General features: G+C 34.9%; 2 protein-coding genes across 4 annotated transcripts in view; both read right to left on the bottom strand.

Moving 5' to 3' along the window:
* Positions 1–3,988, bottom strand: part of LOC128545849 (uncharacterized) — a 54,345-nt gene extending 50,357 nt beyond the window's left edge. For both annotated transcript variants that reach the window (XM_053551372.1, XM_045333876.2), the window contains exon 1: positions 3,696–3,988. In XM_053551372.1, the coding sequence (XP_053407347.1) occupies positions 3,696–3,939 (244 nt within the window). In that variant the 5' untranslated portion in view covers positions 3,940–3,988. The remainder of the gene's footprint in view (positions 1–3,695) is intronic.
* A 2,204-nt stretch (positions 3,989–6,192) lies between these two features.
* Positions 6,193–21,049, bottom strand: part of LOC123546173 (cilia- and flagella-associated protein 99-like) — a 29,394-nt gene continuing 14,537 nt past the window's right edge. For both annotated transcript variants that reach the window (XM_053551365.1, XM_053551366.1), the window contains 9 exons: positions 19,078–19,166; positions 17,744–17,948; positions 15,357–15,415; positions 13,989–14,071; positions 11,516–11,709; positions 10,661–10,744; positions 9,711–9,790; positions 9,199–9,376; positions 6,193–8,058 (listed from right to left, as the gene is read on the bottom strand). In XM_053551365.1, the coding sequence (XP_053407340.1) occupies positions 7,936–8,058; positions 9,199–9,376; positions 9,711–9,790; positions 10,661–10,744; positions 11,516–11,709; positions 13,989–14,071; positions 15,357–15,415; positions 17,744–17,948; positions 19,078–19,166 (1,095 nt within the window). In that variant the 3' untranslated portion in view covers positions 6,193–7,935. The remainder of the gene's footprint in view (positions 8,059–9,198; positions 9,377–9,710; positions 9,791–10,660; positions 10,745–11,515; positions 11,710–13,988; positions 14,072–15,356; positions 15,416–17,743; positions 17,949–19,077; positions 19,167–21,049) is intronic.

Raw genomic sequence — 21,049 nt, 5'->3', positions numbered from 1 at the left:
ATGTAAGACCAGGGAAGATCATGTATTAACAGAACTTGGGAACTCGTCGTTGAAATAAACTTAATTAAAAATGCCGAAATGTAAATATAATTGAAAATAGACTATCAAACCTAAAATGTTTTACAGGGACATATATTTTAATGACACACTTTCGTAATATTGTCTATAATGATTACGTACACTATATAATATACACACTTTTGTAATATTGTCTATAATGATTACATACACTATATATATTGACGCGACGTCATAAGTTGGAGCGAAGTCAATTTTGACTATATATTCTATTAAAGAAGTTTTACTATCGCTATTTAGGATACAGTTATATGTATTATGTAATATATCTTCACCAACTAGAAACCAAGCTCTGCTTCATTTTATAGCTTTTAGTTAATCTAAATAAGTTATCAGCGATTTGTTTGGGCCTAAAAAGACCTAACACAACGAAATTCTGCTGTAGAGATGTAACGGGAAATTCCATGCATCTACGATAAAACAGACAGATGAAAAACAAAAACATGTTTTGACGCTCAAGAAATTTCTGAAAAATGATTGTCCGCCGTAAGCTACTGACGTCATACACGTAAAACAAAACAACATAGTCAGAAACGCGTCAGATACACTTAAAAAGTTCACTTGTAAAGAGTATAACTGAAACAAACTTTAAAGTTCCAACTTGGTTTAATTTACAGGTAACAAAGTTGCGTTGTTTTTGTAAACAAAATTAAAATATTATTTTTTCCAGCTATTGAAAGCTGTATGTTTTAAAAAAATTATTCAATGTATCACAAAGTTATTACGTTTTTTCCGTGTCCAAATATAATGTCCCATTGCGTACGTTTGTTTACGCTGACGTTACGATAGTTTCTTTAAGTTGACACACCGACTCTTTTATTTTGCGAAAGGGCAGAATTCTGTCGAAATCCCTTTACTTTAATAAGAAATCACATAAATACAGCTTATAAAATATATTCCAGATACATGTTAATGAATATATTAAGTTCATGAAATGCCAGAATTCCAAGAAGACCGGATCCTACGTGTTAGAAAATGACGAAACAGACGCTTGGAGAGCTAACCGAAAGTCCAGAACAAATGTTATCAAGGGCAAATACTATGGAATTCCAGCACTACCGCTAAAATACAAATTAAACAAAACATTTTCCGCTCATACCTTCGCGTCCGTAGTCATTATAATTGAAACTTCTTCAAGAACGCACGTATTGTTAAATATTTCCGAAGATAACCATCATAAAATTTTGAAAATACTTGAGAAAGTTGAATTGTAAAGATATGTTCAGAATTATAATGATCCTGTCATTTGATCTAAAAATACTGTACATGTGTATGTTGTTCTAAAAATATTTGTACTCGTTGACATACATACATGATGTGCATTATGATATGTACTTAGGAACAATTTATAAACTTATAGGGCCTAAGCTCGATAAATATTATTTTAGTGTAAAAAATATGAAAAATGAAATAAGAAGATTTATGTTTTCTTGTCGTTTATATAAAAACATTCATGGAAAAGAGAATAATAGAAACGTAATATCATTTTTAGAACAAGTAAATGCTCGAGTTATTTCCAAGCGTCAAATGTGAGAAAACGGCGTTTTTCTGGCGTTACGCATTTTAGCTCCAACTTATGACGTCGCGTCATTACATCGTATTCTGCTTTTAACTACACGTTCTTTCACAACCATGCGCCCAGAATTTTAGATAAGCCAGTCGCCTTAATATTTACACTTTTGCGTTTAGATATGTATGAACAACCATACTATTTATCTAACATGATTTTAACCTATTATCTCGAGGCAAATATTTTTTTTTTAAGCTGTCAGTGCTGTTATATTTTCCGGTGTTCATTGAGTCAACGGGTGCAAGAGGTGTTGCACATTTCTTTACCTTTCGTGAAAAGTCTCATGTAGAGTCTTATGTTATTTTGCTTGCTGTCGTTCAATGTCCAAGACCATGCCAAATTAATTAGTAATTCGTCGAGAAATGTTTTTAAAAAATGAAGAGAGCGCGAGAATTTTTTGTTTCAATTTTTGTTTTCTTAATTTTGACTTTTTAAGAGGACGGAACATTTTTAACGGACTTATTTCAACTTATCTAATGATGCGTTTCAAACAAAATAGTACCACTGTGCATGACGCATGACAAAGATAATATTTTTTCAACTGCATAATGAAGAATGGGTTGTAGTAAAAACTCGATGCAGTTTCAATATGTGTACAATCTCCGTTATTATTCTGTTTTGTAATCAAAAATGCCGTTTTGTCAAATGCTAGAGCGATGATTCTGCCCCAGTGCACAACTTCAGTCATATCCTTTCCGCAGCCTTAACGTACTAAAACGTATTAATTTAATTAGCGTCTAATGGCCCTTTCACGCTTCCGTAGAAACAACATTTATTACACGAAACTTATTTTGAAAATATTTCTGAAATGTCTAGGTCTGCAGCTCTCAAAAACGGTTATATCTTACATCTGAGGCATATACTGACACTCTCAGACAACATCAAAAATGACATTTTGAGCGATTTGATGAAGTTCCAAAATTATCAATGTACCCTTGGTCCGTTACGGACCCCTGTGCGATTTCTGTTTATCCAGAGCTCAAATATTTTTTCATGGATTAAAAGCTGACATGCTGTACTAAAGCCCAGGTAATTTCAATTCGTAATAAAGTGCTGAAAATTGACTCCCCAATAGCAAAAAAAAAAAAAAAAAAAAAAGAAGTCCACGCGCATACATTTAGACGTATGACTGCGCGACCCCTGACTATCTACGAATCAAAATGCGGCTTTCGGTTTCAAGTTTAGCATTTCTACTTTCATTTTATTTACTTCCGGAAATAGCTGAAGGTCGAGTGACGTCATTTTCTGTGTTGTCAAAAACATACATATGCCTGGCGAGATTGCATAAATATGTGCTGGCCTTCCTTAGGATATATGATTAAACTCTATACCTGTTGGATGTCTATTTCATTAGATACAATTGAATTACAACATAGAATTCTAACAAAGCATTTCAGCAAAATCCTTGCCTATATATAGATTTGCTCTTTCAGATGGAATCTTAGGCGCATATTTATGTGCAGTTATTCTCTCCAAATATATACAATGTACTTTCATTAAGTTTTGTTGTCAATTTAGGAAGGATCGAAGAAGAGTTACAGAAATATCAGCAGACTGAAAATATTAAAAGCTTTTTTCCGTATCGACAGGCGAATGAATTCGTCGCCATAAAATGTCTCGACATTTACCAGTGTAACAAGTAGTCGGTTTTCCAGATTGTATTCATTTTGTACCATTTTTTCACAGGACTAGTTTATCTAATGTTCTGTTCATTTTCCAAAGAATAGAATAATTCCTGATCACCGAAGGGCTCCATATTTTAAGAGATCAGAGTCAGTTTATAAATAAACGCAGTGTTCAAAATATGTTGATTGAACATTTTGCTGTTATTGATTGACCGCCCAATCAAAAAATAAAGAAATGAAGTTTTGAAGATTTTTTTTTCTGTACATGCGAGCGGGTTTTTATTTTTTTCTCGAAAATAAAATCTTTGGGGAGGTGGTTCCGACGAACTACTCATCAGTTGGCAGGATTTAAAAAAAAGGATCTTCTTATATATTAAGTTTAATATTTATTTCTAACTGCCTGCGTTTTAAATAGTACTTACCGCGAAGTCCTTCTGAATTCGAAGGGTTCTGTCTTTCCGAGGATGGTACAAGGCCTGTACTGTCGGCTGATGTGCTGTTCAGCTCGCCAGACTCTTCTGTAGTAACAACGTCTACTCGAGCAGAAAACTTCCCCAGTCCTAGCGTTTTCGCTATTTTTCTTTTCCAGCCACCGTTTTTTACCCGCACTCCATCGGAAGTTTGGGGTTCCGGGTTTATTTTTGTCTTGCAGAAACAATTACCCATTTTCTTTTAGCAGTTTATGCCGCGCAATCATGCAAATATATCTTGCAAAACAATGACGCCGTTGTCAACTGCATCATTACGTCATAGACGTTACAGAATGCGTGCGCATCCAATTCGCTTAAAAGGCTCTCGAAGGCGAGGTTTTTTATGATGGACAGAGTAGAGGTCGAACATAGTTAACGAATTTTGTACGGTTAAAATTACTAAACTCCATTTTAGAAAGTGGTTCATAAAACTAAAATAGAGAGAAATCTTAAAGCAAAAGCGAATCTTTGCAGTATATACAACTGAAGAGTAGTCGTCTGTGTGTAGAAAGCTGTGGGTGGATGGCGGCACAGGCACCGGGTTGGGGCGCGGTAGGAGGGACAAGGACAAAAAAAAAAACATGCAGAGAGCAAACGGTTAGACCGTCGACCTAACCACTGGTAGGCTTTTCATTACACAGAAAATGGTTTTGACTAGACTGGCATCAGTCGTTAGAGTCCTTTAAAATAAATATCTCTGCCATAAAATCCTCTCAAATAGCGCTTTCTGAAAAAAAAAAAAAACAATAATATCTCTTATCTCTGATGCGTGAGATGAGCTCATTTCTGAAGAAATAAACATTATTACAGATTTCTTAATCTCACTGACTTTGTAAGTCTAGGTTTTGACATGTTGACAGGACAAGCTTAGCAACAGCCACATCTGTCTGTCCATCTTATTGATCCCGCTTAACTCTACTAGCAGCTGCGAGTCCAATGCGAGGGATGATTGACTCGAGTTGTCAAAAGTGATAGAAGTTAAAAGATGACAGCATGTCATCGGGTGAGTTAAAAACATGGTTTTAGCTATCTATAGGGATTGTGGTAGGAGTGCAGGTCCTGCTTGACTCTATCAAGATCAGGTTGCAGAACGAGATATGAAGGAAGGCCATTTGTTCCGTATCACTAGCGTATTGATAAGGGAAAGAAGAGAAAACTTGAAATAATTGGCAGAGGTATGGACCTGTCTGTATAATAAGGGATGCATATGGCGAGTCATTCTCATGGGACACTCAAGGTATGACGGCAATGGGACTTCGACTTAGTGGTCAACAATTTTGTAAAATAAATAAAACCTACTTGAAACGCCCAGTAGAGTTTCCATATTCATTTATTTCTTAATTCCTAAATCAGAATAAATGACATTTAGCAGCGCATTAGTCGTGGTTATTTTAGAAGTGTGATATGTCAATTTTGCGACCATTCATTCCATTTTCGTATTGTTTAATTCCATTACTGGGTACCAGTCTTCTTTTTAGATGCCATTTTTTTTTCATTGATCACTTCGATTTGCTTAATGAACCATCATTTCATAATTTATTGGAGAAAAGTCCAATGGTCCAAAACTGAAATAGCGGCCAACATTCTTTGTGAAGATTTAAGCCACCAGTTTATGTAGGACAGTCCCAACAAGCTGTGCTAGTGCATGTACGAACTTACTTAATTATGCGGACCAGCGACCTGAATCATTGTGGCCATACGAAGTACACCTTTATGAGCAGCATTTTAGTCCAAATAAAAAGGACGTTTTGGGACAGCGTGATAACTTTTGACTGTCGCTGTTCCGTCAGAGGGATGACAACTATAAAATAGCAGATCATAAAAGAAGTCATCCCGATAAGAAAAGCAGCATTTTGCTGATTTTCACAGAGATAATCAATTACAGTTTGTAGTGCTTAAAACTGATGGGACATTTTATGGGTGTCGAGTGAGGGGACACTGAAAGTTCCTAATGATGGGAAATTTCAAAGAGCTATAAAAATAAATAGATTGGGAACTTGATTTTATACTTCTTTGGAAATTTACAGTATTTTTAATGAATGAAGAGACATTTAAATGTGAATTGTAGTAACATTTACAGTATCATTAAAATGAATAGACATTTACAGCACAACAAAGAAAAAGGAACATGTACAATTGGCAAGGCTGAGACACTCACAGAAATAAAGTAAAGGGAAATTAAAAAATATCTTTACTGCTGTCTTTACCACTGTCAAGTACAGGAACATTCGCAATATAAAAGAAAAGGAACATTCTATTTACAGTTGCCAGGTGAAGGGATATTTACAATTGTCAGGTGAAGGGATATTTACAGTTGTCAAGTGAAGGAATATTTACAGTTGTCAGGTGTCCAATTGTCAGATGAAGTGATATTTACAGTTGTCAGGTGAAGGGATATTTACAGTTGTCAGGTGAAGGGAAAAGGGATAACTGAAAGTAAACATTTAGCTCAACTATTTGTTTTTATTTTTTTTATAATGATCACATATGGAAACAATAATAAAACATGACATAAATATATTGAACATGCAATTCCATAACATAAAGATAAAATTCTTACAGTGCCAACAAGTTCTACTTGAAAAAAGGTATTTAATGTCCATTTCACACTCCAAATGAGGACCTAAAACTGTCTCATTATGTTCAGAATATTCAGATGTGATTCTATTATCAACTGATATAACTGAGTTTACTTGATCTAAGTTAAGATCTGTATCAGTCTTAAGGTATCAGACCTATAATGACAATCGAACGTTTTCCCTGTATGCAATTTTGGCAGTTTCTGCATGGTTTGGAAAACCTTGTTTGTTTGAACTATATATTAACAAACGAAGGCTGCCAGAGCAAGATAGGGAAATTGTGTAATAGCAAGGAAATGACCCAGTGTTATTAGGGCTCCACTACCTTTAATAAAACTTTTCTCTTTGTGGTTCAATTCAGGTGAAACACTTTCCATTATGGTCTACCATGCTAGAAATTGTTCTGTTGAAACAGAAAATGGACTTGTGTTGGATTTTGTTCACAGTTGTATGTATATAACAAACACAGAAAGATTTCAATGCTAGTGGAAATACTTCACCCATTGTATAAATAATTATTCTCCATATCCTGCCCTGTATCAAGAATTCCAACATTATATAACAATAGAAATAATAACACATTTACAACTCATTTATAACATACAAATCCTGCATGTAATAAAGTAAACACACTAGACCAGAACACATAGGAATATTGTCTGTTGTAAAGAATTCTGTGCCAATTTAGATTTGAATAAATAAATATTAGACAAATTAAATTCTACAAGCTCAGAAAGATTTGGAAACCTTTAAAACTAAAAACACAAGTGTTTGCCAACCTGATTTTATCTGGTGAATTTATACTAGATTTTTCTATTATTTTACAATAACAGCAATGTATGTATCTCAGGGTATGTACCCCAGTTGAAACTCGTATTTCATTGAGTTCAAATTCACCATACTCATTACAAAAAGCATCTTACTTTAATATGTGAAGTTCATATTATGATTATTTTAAGACAGTAATATCTTTACCCACAGGGCATACAACATACATGCGAACTGGACTGCATTCTCATCAAGAAAAGATTGAAAAGTACATTTTGTAAACCTTCAGTAAACTTACAAAAGCATGTTAACATTTATATTACCTTTCACTAAATAAAGATTCAATTATGATTAATTTTACTGGTCCAAAGGCCTTATAATCAGTATTTATATACCACTTTTTGAAATAAAATTAACTTGAATTGTTCTTAGAAATAGCGTGTTTGTTATGTCAATCATCAACAAGTTACTGAAAAAAGAGCAAAAATGGGTTTCTCCAGGCACAGTTCACCCAGGTATCCTTGACCATCCACCCTCCCCTCACGCCCCTGCCCTCTGCAATTTTGCCTCCTCATCTCACCGTGACTCAAATAATGGTGAAAAGTTGAAAAAAATGATTTTCAAACTGGAAGGTGTTGTTTTAATGCAAAACAATCCCACACAAAACAACATAACTTATGTAAACATATAAACTTACGTATCAATTATATGAAAAGTTTATCACAGAATAATTTATTTGTATTAAAAATACTGATAATTTATGAACAATAAAATATGTTCTAATTCATGATAAAATGTTTTATATATAAAAATATCACAATTCAAAGGAACAAAGCACATATTTGTTATGTAACTGACATCATGGTATTAAGTCTACTGGCAGATTTCGCATAACTCTGTTGCATGACTTGAGCAGTTCTCTCCCTTGTTGCCTCCAGCTCCTTCCATCTGCTTTCTTCCAAATGTTTCTGCAAGGACACAGTTATAAAATTACAATGTTGTAAATGAAGCAAGTAAACTATTGCTAAATTATTTGTATTTGTGGGGGCCTAATTTTGGGGGATTCTATAGTTGCATCAGTCTACACCAGTGAACAAGAGAAGTTCCCATTCTTTTATCTTTGATAATTTAGGTCAGAAGGAAGCAACTCACAGGGCCTCTGATTGGTTAAAAATGTACAGGGAATTCTGTGGTGTATATTTCCATATAAAGTGGTCTCCCATTGGTCTACACGGCCAGGATGTTAACCCCCCCAAAAAAAACCCCCACATTGTTTTCAAACTTATCTGGAAGACGGGCATCGAGCATTCACTTCAATTACATTATATATGAGCCGCGCCACGAGAAAACCAACATAGTGGGTTTGCGACCAGCATGGATCCAGACCAGCCTGTGCATCCGCGATGTCTGGTCAGGATCCATGCTGTTTGCTAACAGTTTCTCCAAATCCAATAAGCTTTGAAAGCGAACAGCATGGATCCTGACCAGACTGTGCGGATGCGCAGGCTGGTCTGGATCCATGCTGGTCGCAAACCTACTATGTTGGTTTTCTCATGGCACGGCTCATATGTCTAAAAGCATATGTGTCTGCAAAACAATTCCTTTAAGATGTAGATCAATTAATATCAATAAACATACAAGTCGAAAAAGGGGCATAATTTTGTAAAACTCAGAAAGTAGAGTTATGGAACCTATGAATTGCATGTCAGATCATCACAGTGAACAAGTGTGTGAAGTTACAACCCATTCCCATTAGTGGGTACTGAGATACCAGCTTACATACAAAAACTTAACCAAAAAATTGCAAAGTCAAAGGAGCATAATGTAAAAAAAGCAAAACAGAGTTATGGAACCTGTGCAATGGAAGTCAGTTTATCACAGTGAATAACAGTGTGAAGTTTCAATCCATTCCCACAAGTGGTTACTGAGATACCAGCTTACATACAAAATCTTAACACCGATCTAGACGCAGGGGTGAGCCCAACAGCTCTACCTATTCTTCCAATAATCTTTGAATTATGACTGCAAATCAGTTATAGTTGAAGGCGGTGGCAATTAGCATGCAATAAGAAACATCCAACATCCTAGTAAATGAACAACTGCCTAACCTTTTGAGTGATAAGGCTTTTAGTTCTCTGGGCAGATTTAGTATTTGGGACGAGACGTGAAGTTTCTTGTGTCCGTACTCTCTGTTGACGTTTCTCTTCCAGACGTTTCTGCAATGCTGACAATTCTTCATTCTGAACCTGCATCTTCTTTGGTTCACCTTTTTTACGTGATTCCAATCTGAAATAAACATTATGATTTTATCAATAAGTTTGTGCGCACAAACAACAGACATAAAATCTGAGGTAACTAAATAGGCTACAAACTATTGTTTTTTCTTAAATATTACAGGATAAGATCAGACTTTAAAGCAAAGGCTCAACAGACTGCTTCGCTTTTCAAATCCATTTTCTGCCAACACATTACATGAAGAAACAGTATTTCAGCTATGTAATGACAGGCAGTTAACATCTGTAGATGATCTGTGGGTTTATTCTCTCTCTACTGAACCACGTGGTTAGGCTCCTGATGACAATGAATACAATAAACAAACACACAGAAATATGTTATTTACTTGATAGCTGCTGCCTTTGTTTGCTCCAGTCGGTGTTTGGAAATTTTTTCTAATGTGTCGAGTAACAATTGATCTTTTGCCTGAAAGAGAAACAATTATTTATGAAGGAATATTTTCAAAACTTAATTTCTCTTGTTTATTAGGTCATTACTTTATATTTATTTATTTTAGCTTGAATATGATGACAGCTTTAAGCATTTTCGAATCACTCTTGAATTTACTTCTTGAAAAAAAACAGCATTGGTGTCACAATTATGAGAAGATGCAGTTGTGACCCCAGGGGGGCTCAAAACCCTAGACCACTGGATTGAGAGGCCGAGACCTCAACCCCCACTCGCCTTAACTAGGTCAGTGGTTATTGAATAGAGCTGAGTGAAATGTTATGAACTTGGGGTTTGATAAATATATTTACCCTATAAAAAGAAAAGTGTCTGTTTATTTAAGTGTCACCTCTATTGAAAGGGTCAACCACTTTGCATCCTGAGACACCATTGCCTTATACACATATAACTCAAAAATCATTTTCTTTAATGTCAGACACCAGGCAGGAAGGCAATCGGTAACAATTCTAAGAACGGTCTTAGTTGGCCGGCCAGATCACTGACTGGCCACATCAGAATGGATCCCAGTGGCACCTCCCATTTCTGAAGTGGGTGTCTTAACCACACAAATGTCCAGGCGTCTCCATGGCCGAGCAGTTAAGGTCGCTGGCTTCAAATCACTTGCCCCTTACAGGTGTGGGTTTCGACCCTCACTAGAGGCACTAAATTCTTCATGAGGAAGCCATCCAGCTGGCTTACAGAAGGTTAGTGGTTTCACCCAGGTGCACCCAAGGTCTTCCTCCACCATCAATTCTAGAAAGCCGCCATATGACCAATAATTTTGCCTTTAACCAAACAAAAGCAAAGAAACATACAAAAGATCAATTACAGTTAACACTGGCGTCATACCTCTTTGTCAGCAAGTATTTCATCTCGTTTATTCTCCTCTGCCTCTCTCTCGGCGTTCTTCAGCAGAGCAACACGTTCTTTCAACTAAAAATGTGAAGGTGTAAATTAATGTACAGCTATATTCATTACAACGTCAGTAAGGTCATTTTTGTGTATTAAACTTTAAATTAGTCTTTAAAAAGCTCTAACTTGGCATTATGAATGAAACATTTATTCCAGTTGCTGGTAGCAATACTTAATAATTGATGTATTCAGTAATATGTGGAAGCACTTCATTTTAGATCATTTTTATTACTTTCACTCGTTTGAAACAAATACCTGAAAATTACTTATTTGGGAAGTTGTTCTTGTTTCTAATGAAAGCAGACACTTGTGCCAAAGTGGGGTTCAAGGCAAGAAAAACTTTGTAAGGAAATATTTTACCCTGTTTATAATGTTATAATATCTAAGATGGTCTGCATTGGTCGCTATTCAGTCAGTAAAGTTTCAATAAACACACCTTTGAATAATAAGTGGTACTGCCCAAATTGAATGATGGACCAGTCCATTTTAGAAATTTAGCAGGGTAAAGGTTAATTACTAAAATGTCAGCCCTATTGAGCATAACTCTAGTTGTGAAAGTTCAGCAATGATACTGCTAAACACAAACATCATCAGTCAGATGCCCATCTGTCAACAAGTGTTTCATCCCCCTTATCAAGGAACACACTAAGAGACAGCAATGGTGATCTGGCACTAAATGTCTGAAATGGCTGAAATGAAACATTGTTGTTCATTTCGCTGTAACCAGAGCCAACAGAACACTCTCAGCAGCTTTGCTTAAATTGTGATTACATTTTTAACACATAGATTTACCTCAGCAATTGACATCTCACTGAGCAGTCCGTGTCCAGCTGCCGAGGTCAGATCTACAAACTTCTGTCTGATGACTGGCACCGCTTCCATAGCTCGGATCTGGTGTATGAGCTCCATCCTTCGACGCATCTCGATCTCGGCCTCCTCGATGGCGCGCCTCATTAGCTCCTGGCTCTCCTCTGCTACCTCTTGTACTGTACAAACAAATTATATATATTAATAACATTTTTGTTACAGACAGAGACAGAAGACATGGCAAAATGTTGTCGAAAATGAGTATCATTTTATATTGGTATGTCCTTTGTACAAAAAACTCAGTGAAAAATATATACCTAATTTTTCTATGAAAATTCAAAATTTGTTGTTGTTGGATTTAACGTCGCACCGACACATGATAGGTCATATGGCTACTTTCCAGGAAGACCCCAGGTGCCCCTCCGTGCATTATTTCATCACGAGTGGGCACCTGGGTAGAACCACCGACCTTTCATAAGCCAGCTGGATGGCATCCTCACATGAAGAATTCAACGCCCCGAGTGAGGCTCGAACCCACATCGATGAGGGGCAAGTGATTTGAAGTCAGCGACCTTAACCACTCGGCCACGAAGGCCCCTAATTCAAAATTTTGTCAACCTCAAAAATGTGTACATTAATTTTGTATTACCATTTATATATACAGTGCTTTAAAGTTACAACTGTCAGAAATCGGGACAGTATAAATTGTATGTAACTGTATGTATCATAACTGTTGTATCTATATATTGCATAAATTAAAAAAATGCAAAATACATTATCTCCATTATAGCCAAATATTAGTTTGGCCTTTTGAGAGTACTAAGCAATTTGAAATGCATTTTTTTCACAGTTTTTACCTATTTTATGTTCGCAATGCATGATCACATCCTTGAATTGGCAAGATCATTTTAACTTCAACATGACAAGATGTTAATACATAGGACTTAGATAGAAGGAGCAACGGAAGTCACAGTATGCTAAATTTGACTTAAGGTATTAGATCACTAATACAGAACCTCCTTTTTGAAGAGTATTCAATTCCTACCATAAACCTGCTTTTACTGCAATTCTTAGGGGGGCGTAGGTTCAAGCCCTACTGGGACCAAATTTTTTCCCCCTTATTTTCCTTTTTTTCTAGTAAGTTTTTACTTCTTTCAAGACTTATTATTGATTTCTTGTACAAAAATGGAAAAAGATGCATTTGATAAGCGATTTCTTGGTGTTGAAGGTGAATTTACTACTTAAACAAAAGGGGTGGAGTTACACATCTTTAAAAATATTGAGTTACATGCGGTGAAAGTTCTCTATTTTGCTTTCACTCTTAGATTATATATTGTGGAAGAAATTTTGATAGGTTTTATGTCTGCCCTAACATTATTTTTAAATGAAGTAAGCAAATTCAAAACAGAAACACAGGATTCGACCTTATTTTTTTCAATGTTGAAGTATGAATTCTGTCTCATCAAATCCATTTATTTGAGGCACCATAGAAAAAATGATATTGACATTTTTATTTTGTGTTTTATAATTGTTTACCAATAGTTTGATGTTTCTTTTATTAAAATTAATGGTAAAAAAATGAGTTCTCTGCAAATGTTTTGGATAGTGGCCATCACTTTGAAATTTGTCTCTACTTGAGCTTGTGGAGATACCGTAAGTTATACAAAATATATAAAAAACGGCACGGTAAAAGTTGTTTAAAAATTGCAAAATAGTGCGAAACACGGCTACCTTTCAGAATATACCAAGCAAAGGCCATTTTGTAAACATTACTATTAGTGATGTAATACCTTAAACAGAGTGAAAATACATATAGTGAAAAGGCTTTATGATGGACTTTGAAAAATTTTCAGATTACTGGAGCTTCAAGATAAGCGAGTTCAAGTTACTGAGTTTGAACTGTATTATTTATATTTATCTAGAATTTTGACATATAAAATGACTGCCTGTTTTGTCACAGGACATAAAAAGCAGGAACTATGTACAGTCAATGGATAATATGGTGAACTTTTGTTAGCAGAAAATAACTATACAACAGAGAATTTACTGTTGGAGAACAAAATCCCTAAGAAATATTGAAACAATGTAACAATTTAATTTTTCTTGTATCTTTTTTTTACAGTCAAACTTTGTTTGCTCGATCTTGACAGGACCATCAAAATTTGTGCGGGTTATTGATCGTTCAACCCGTCGAACAAAATACATTGTATAGGGATTTTGCAAAGACCTGACGATGAGTTCGAGCTAAGGGGGGTGTTCGAGCAAAAGAAGTTTGACTGTATAAGCATACTGTCAGAGTTCAAAGTGACACTACAACAAACATACTTTTAATGAGTCTGCCTTACTTTCTTTCAATTTATTAAATCACACTTTGCCATTAAGATATTGCAATGTATTACTTTATTAAATTATTTAATGCACAAATATAGTCATATATTTTTAGGTTTAATAACAATACCTATTTTTTGTTTATATTCCTGTAATTTCTTCTGAGATTCTTTAGCATTTTTATGTCCTTTCATAGTCTCCTCTACCAGTTGTCTGAAAGGTAAAATAAAAGCTTAAACTTAACAGGCAAGAAAAAAAAAGAATCTATTCAGAAACCAGAGATCAAGTCCAGACATTTCTGATTTACTGAATTTTATTATTACCTTGTTTTGAAGAGCAATATCAGATTTAAGAACAGTTTTACTGTCTTCATGTGTGTTTGATAAGGGTGTTCTCATTTTGTAATGATAGTCATGTTAAGTATTCAGCAATTACCTTTCCTCTACAAGAAATTGATAACTTCCCCACATGTATCAGAGGTGGAGAATGAATGACTCAATTGCACCGTCTCAGACCTATTAAATCATCACAGAGAAAACTGGAACTTACAACATCTGGACTAACAGTCTGTCTTACACTCAACCTACTGATTTGTTTGTTTTATTCGGTTTAACGTCAAACCAACACAATTATAGGTCATATGGCGACTTTCCAGCATTGACGGTTGGGAAAAACCTAGATGCCCCTCTGTGCATTATTTCATCACCATCGGGCACCCGGGTAGAACCACCGACTTTCCATAAGCCAGATGGATGGCTCCCTCACAAGAAGAATTCAATGCTCCGAGTGGGGCTCGAACCCATATTGGTGAGAGGCAAGTGATTTAAAGTCAGCAACCTTAACCACTCGGCCACTGAGGCCCCATTCTACCTACTGAACTATTGTACACTAGACAATATTAAAGATAATTTTGTTTTCATTAATAGATGTCACTCACAAATTCATAATATTCATCTGCATCATGTCCTTAAACACAAACACTCATATTTCACACATTCTTAATACTGTAAATAAGGCTGCTAACCATTAAATCACTAAATAAAGCCTTCGCATAACAAATGCAATCTACAGTAAATAGATTTATGGTCATCAATGTTTGAGTAATATCAAAGAACACAATGAAGCAAATAGAACAACCAAAATATTCTCTCAGTTAATATAGGCCACACTTTTCAGCAATGCTGAATTTTAAGAGTAAGGCTTTTCAACTGAAATTTCCTGCCATCATCACTTTTCTTAAAAATAAATTTCTATGGATGAATAATTGCTTCATTTAAGGGAAAGGTTATCTGTTTACAACAGAACAAATCATTTCAAAATATAACTTAAAAATGAGTTACTCTTTACAAAACCTTACACAGATACTTTGACAAAATAAGATTGAAGAGATACAATTGTTCTTGTTTTTTTTTAGATTATTTTCTGTCTGAAGTATAGTACTTCTAAAATTTTAATTGTGAACATTCATCAATTGCCTGGGTTTACAATTCTATCTTACCTCATTTGTTGTTCTTCTCTGAATTTCTCTTCAAGGAATCTCTCCATCATTTTTTGGGTCTGAAAGTAAATGAGTCATGCATATCAGTAACATTTCATATAAATTTAATACATGTTTTTCTCAAGGGCAACTTTAATTAAAGTTTCAAATACAACAGAAAACCTTAAAAAATACTGCAGGTATATTTTGGGGGAATTTAACAGTGGCACAAAGAAACAAGAGGACCATGATGGTCCTGAATTGCTCACCTGTTCCAACATGACCCAGTTTTGAGTATGACGTCGTTTTTTCTATTATTTCACAGTGACCTAGCTTTTGAGATCATGTGGCCCAGTTTTGAACATGATCTAGATATCATCAAGATAAAAATTCTGACCAATTTTCATGAAGATCCATTGAAAAATATGGCCTCTAGTGAGGTCACAAGGTTTTTCTATTATCTGACCTATTGACCTAGTTTTCAAAGGTACGTGACCCTGTTTTGAACTTGACCTAGATATCATCAAGGTGAACATTCTCACTAATTTTCATAAAGATCTCATGAAAAATATGGCCTCTAGAGAGGTCACAAGGTTTTTCTATTTTTATACCTACTGGCCTAGTTTTTGACCGCATGTGACCCAGTTTCGAAACTGACCTAGATACTATCAAGGTGAACATTCAGACCAATTTTCATGAAGATCTATTGAAAAATATGGCCTTTAGAGAGGTCAAAAGATTTTTCTAATTTTAGACCTACTGACCTATTTTTTGAGCCCAATTGACCCAGTTTCAAACTTGACCTATATATCATCAAGATGAACAGTCAGACCAACTTTCATACACATTCCATGAAAAATATGGCCTCTAGAGAGGTCACAAGGTTAGAGGTCACAAGGTTTTTCTATTTTTAGACCTACTGACCTAGTTTTTGACCGCAAGTGACCCAGTTTCGAACATGACCTAGATATCATCAAGATGAACATTCAGACTAACTTTCATACAGATTCCATGAAAAATATGGCCTTTAGAGAGGTCACAAGGTTTTTCTATTATTTAACCTACTGACCTAGTTTTTGATGGCACGTGACCCAGTTTCGAATTTGACCTAGATATCATCAAGGTGAACATTCTGACCAATTTTCATGAAGATCTTATGAAATATATGGCCTCTAGACAGGTCACAAGGTTTTTCTATTTTTAGACCTACTGACCTAGTTTTTAACCGGATGTGACCCAGTTTCGAACTTGACCTAGATATCATCAAGGTGAACAGTCTGACCAATTTTCATAAAGACCCCATGAAAAATGTGACCTCTAAAGTGGTCACAAGGTTTTTCTATTATTTGACCTACTGACCTAGTTTTTGAAGGCACGTAACCCAGTTTCAAACTTGACCTAGATATCATCAAGATGAACATTCTGACCAATTTTCATGAAGATCTTGTGAAAAATATGGCCTCTAGAGAGGTCACAAGGTTTTTTCATTATTTGACCTACTGACCAACTTTTTGAGGGCATGTGACCCAGTTTCGAACTTGACCTAGATATCATCAAGGTGAACATTCTGATCAATTTTCATAAAGACCCCATGAAAAATGTGACCTCTAGAGTGGTCACAAGGTTCTTCTATTATTTGACCTACTGACCTAGTTTTTGATGGCACGTAACCCAGTTTCAAACTTGACCTAGATATCATCAAGGTGAACATTCTGACCAATTTTCATGAAGATCTTGTGAAATATATGGCCTCTAGAGAGGTCACAAGGTTTTTCTATTTTTAGACCTACTGACCTAGTTTTTGACCACACGTGACCCAGTTTCGAACTTGACCTAGATATCATCAAGGTGAACATTCTGACCAATTTTCATAAAGACCCCATGAAAAATGTGACCTCTAGAGTGGTCACAAGCGAAAGTTTACGCACGGACGCACGCACGGACGGACGGATGACGGATGCTGCGCGATCACAAAAGCTAAAAAAAAAGCGAGCTAAAAAAAACACTAGGTGCCTTCTTTCATCATATCACATCACTATGATTGAATCAAATTAAAGCTTCTCTGAAGGGTGCTATTTTAATCAACAGTACAGTACCAGAGAATACCCCAAATATTTTACATGTATTGGTATCCATGCTTTTCAAAATTTAAAATGGCAAAAGGCAGCTCTGCTTCCCATATCTCGCACAGGTTAAAATTGAGATGAAGTGGTATGAAAACCTTAAAACAAGGCAAAATGCAACATTTCATGAGCCATATTTCAATATTTGGAACTATTTCTTTGAGATTCAGTAAACAGCTGAAAGGAAATATAAGTTATCAGACCATATATCATAATCAAAGAGAAGGAACAACAGTCTAGACAAATATCATTACAAAGTACAACTCGAATAACAAACAAACAAACCTCCTCTTTAATCTCTGCCACCCTCTGTTTGTTTTCTTGTATGATATTTTGCCGGGCAAGTATCGCTTCCTCATGACTCAGTTTTCCCTCCAGGCGGCGCCTCTCGATATCAGAAAGCTCAGCCTCCAAATCTTTCCGTTTCATCTCATTCTGCCATTTTTCAAACTCTGACTTATCCTTCGCTCCAGCCTCCAGATTTTCTAACCTATAATAGTTTGTAACAATTTCAAAAACATGAAAGGGAAACAAAAAACATTTTGAACTGCTGAATAAGTATACCATAAAATTCAGTGATGTTGACCTTGACTCCACTACCGATTGGTAGTTTCTTTTAAATATACCAAACAAAAGTTGAGGAGCAGGCACTGTTGTGTTTTTAATTTTCAATAATGGTGACCTTTACTTTAACACCACCAACCTCATGGACAATATCAGCCTTTGCAATGATATAAACTTGCAGTAGTTGAAGTTACATTTGATTTGCTTCGTCCCAACAGGAGTTATTCAGCAGACAGTCTTTTTCTACATAACAGACACCTTAACCCTACTTACATCATAATATTATGCAATCCAAATCTAACTATAAGCTACAAACTGGCCAAGTTTCATTCAAATATTTCAATCCACAAAAAAGTTATTGATGACAAAACAAATTTAATAGCAACTCTAGTGAAAAACACTTAGTCTTAATTACAAATGAAATAAACAGATTTATAAACAAGCACTTACAATTTAATTACAATGAAAATGTTACATTGAAGAAATGAACATTGTCTTTGATGTAATATCTATGATTTCTAAATAAATTACAAATTTATTATAACTTTTTAAAAATTAAATGTGTAGAATATTAGTTTTATGACAACTGAAAAGTAGCTAACGAAACACAGAAGACTCATTGTAATGAGGGAAAAAATATTGCAGTTTTGTGTATGCCTTAGATTCAAACTTAACAATGTAGCTGCAATTATGTTCATAGGGGTTTTCCCCTTTTGACCTAGATATACGGTTTAACAAAAGGTTACCAACGTTTACATTTAAAAAAGTTTATGTTATAAGTTATCTTTCTAGAGATTACATATTGCTAAAAAATATCTACAAAATTTATCTGAAAATATTTCTACTGATATTAACTATAAGTATCCTCACCAAAATCACAATTTCTGCCCAACTTTAATTTAAAAAGAAATAATAAATAGCAGAAACAATATGGAGAGGTTATATGCCTTTAGAATAATTCAATAATTATCACACATGGCATATAACCAATTCAGAATGTTTAGACATGGTAAGAAACGGTCCTGCTATATATATTTTATTCTGAAAATCTGTACCTCCTGATCTCCTCGGCCTCCCTCTTCTGATATAGAGCACCCTCGCGTAAAATGGCCGCTGCTGTCATCTTTACAGGGACTTCTTGATTCTGTAAGTATATAATCAGTTAAGATTCATGCAAATAGTATCTGTACACAATTTCCATTGGTCAAAGCCCATCCCCTCCTCTTCTTTTTCCAAAGACAAAATCTCCATTTCCTATTTATAAAACTTAAGACTAAATCTCTAATTATTCAGTTCAACATTCAGGACAAATAAACTGTATTTAAAGTAGTAACTCAAATAAAATTGGAATTTTCTATGCTTCATGTTAAACAAGAGCTGTCGTAGGACAGCAAGGCTCGACTATTCAACAGCCTTGTCGACTGAATGAATAAGGAAGTCGAAAAAGGGACATAATTTAGTAAAAAAGCAAAATAGGGTTATGGAACCTGCATAGTGCTTATCAGCTCATGACAGTGGACAAGTGTGTGAAGTTTCAATCCATTCCCATTAGTGGGTACTGAGATACCAGCTTACATACAAAACCTTAACCAAAAGTTTCTAAGTCGAAAAAGGGGCATAATTTTGAAAAAAAGCAAAACAAAGTTATGGGACCTGCTTTGTGCATGTCAGATCATGACAGTAAATAAGTGTGTGAAGTTTCAATCCATTCCAATTAGAGAGTTCTGAGATACCAGCTTACATACAAAACCTTAACCAAAAAGTTCTAAGTCGAAAAAGGGGCATAATTTTGTAAAAAAGCAAAATAGAGTTATGGAACCTGTGCAATGTAGGTCAGTTTATCACAGTGAATAAGTGTGTGAGGTTTCAATCCATTCCAACAAGTGGTTGCTGAGATACCAGCTTACATACAAAAACTTAACCAAATCGGGATGCGGATGCCGACGCGGACGCAGACGCGGACGCCGACGCATGGTCGAGTCCAATAGCTCTACTATTCTATGAATAGTCCAGCTAAAAATTAAAAGGATTAATTTGGTATGTCTATCCAATTACAAATATACATAGGAATATTATCCAACTCTCATACGAGACATAATGAAGGACTGTTCAATGATCTTAGTAGATTTCTTTTTTCAAGGACAAATTGTCTCAAATTGTCTCATCACTCCAAATGTATAACTACCAATAATTTTCATGTTAAAAATATCTGATTTCTGTACAGTTTTGTATAAAAGGTACTTTTTCCACATCAAAACCTTATAATATTATTTACAACAGAAATAAATACTGAAACAAATTAAAATACCATCTTAACTTAAAGCATTCCTGTACGTGTGAGGAACAATTTTCAATTATCTAACTAAGTTAGCAAAATTAATATCTTGTAACACTGTTCTTCATATTAGTTTAGATCTGCAAGTTAATAAAATACTGTGCAATATTTCATTCAAATATATCTCTTGATCTGCTTTCAAACTAACACAGCTTAAAAACAAAAGCTAAAAAATCATATAAATAAATTGAGTTAATCTTTACTCTGATTTGAAAACAAAAAGAAAATAAAATCTACTGCTAAAAGCAATTGCAAATTGCAGGCAGAATGAAAATTTTTTACATGATATAACTGAAATTCAATGAATCAGTTAGCATTTATTATTATTATTACAGATGAAACCACGAATACAACTGGCCAGTTACAACTAAATGATATCTGAGGCATAGCAAAGCTCTCACATTGAACATACCGAGTTGAAAAGTGCCAAAAATGCATTGTTCTCTAAAAAAAATTTTCAACATATTCAAATAGATTAAAATTTTAAAGAAAATTGATATTCAGCTGTAGTGATGCTAAGTTTCAATACAAGATAAGTGCCACATAAAAATAAACAAGTTTACCGGTAACTCAGAAAGATTAACATATAAAATTCACAGATCAAAATTAATTCATACCAAATATTAAATCAATATGATGTCTCAAAAATAAATATGCTTGCCTGCATGCACGGCACACGCCTCCCTGGTAAC

Source organism: Mercenaria mercenaria, chromosome 9, assembly GCF_021730395.1.
Source record: "Mercenaria mercenaria strain notata chromosome 9, MADL_Memer_1, whole genome shotgun sequence".
Classification (NCBI taxonomy): Eukaryota; Metazoa; Mollusca; class Bivalvia; order Venerida; family Veneridae; genus Mercenaria; species Mercenaria mercenaria.
The sequence above is the reverse complement of the archived record's forward strand: the minus strand, read 5'-3'. Positions and strand labels throughout refer to the sequence as shown.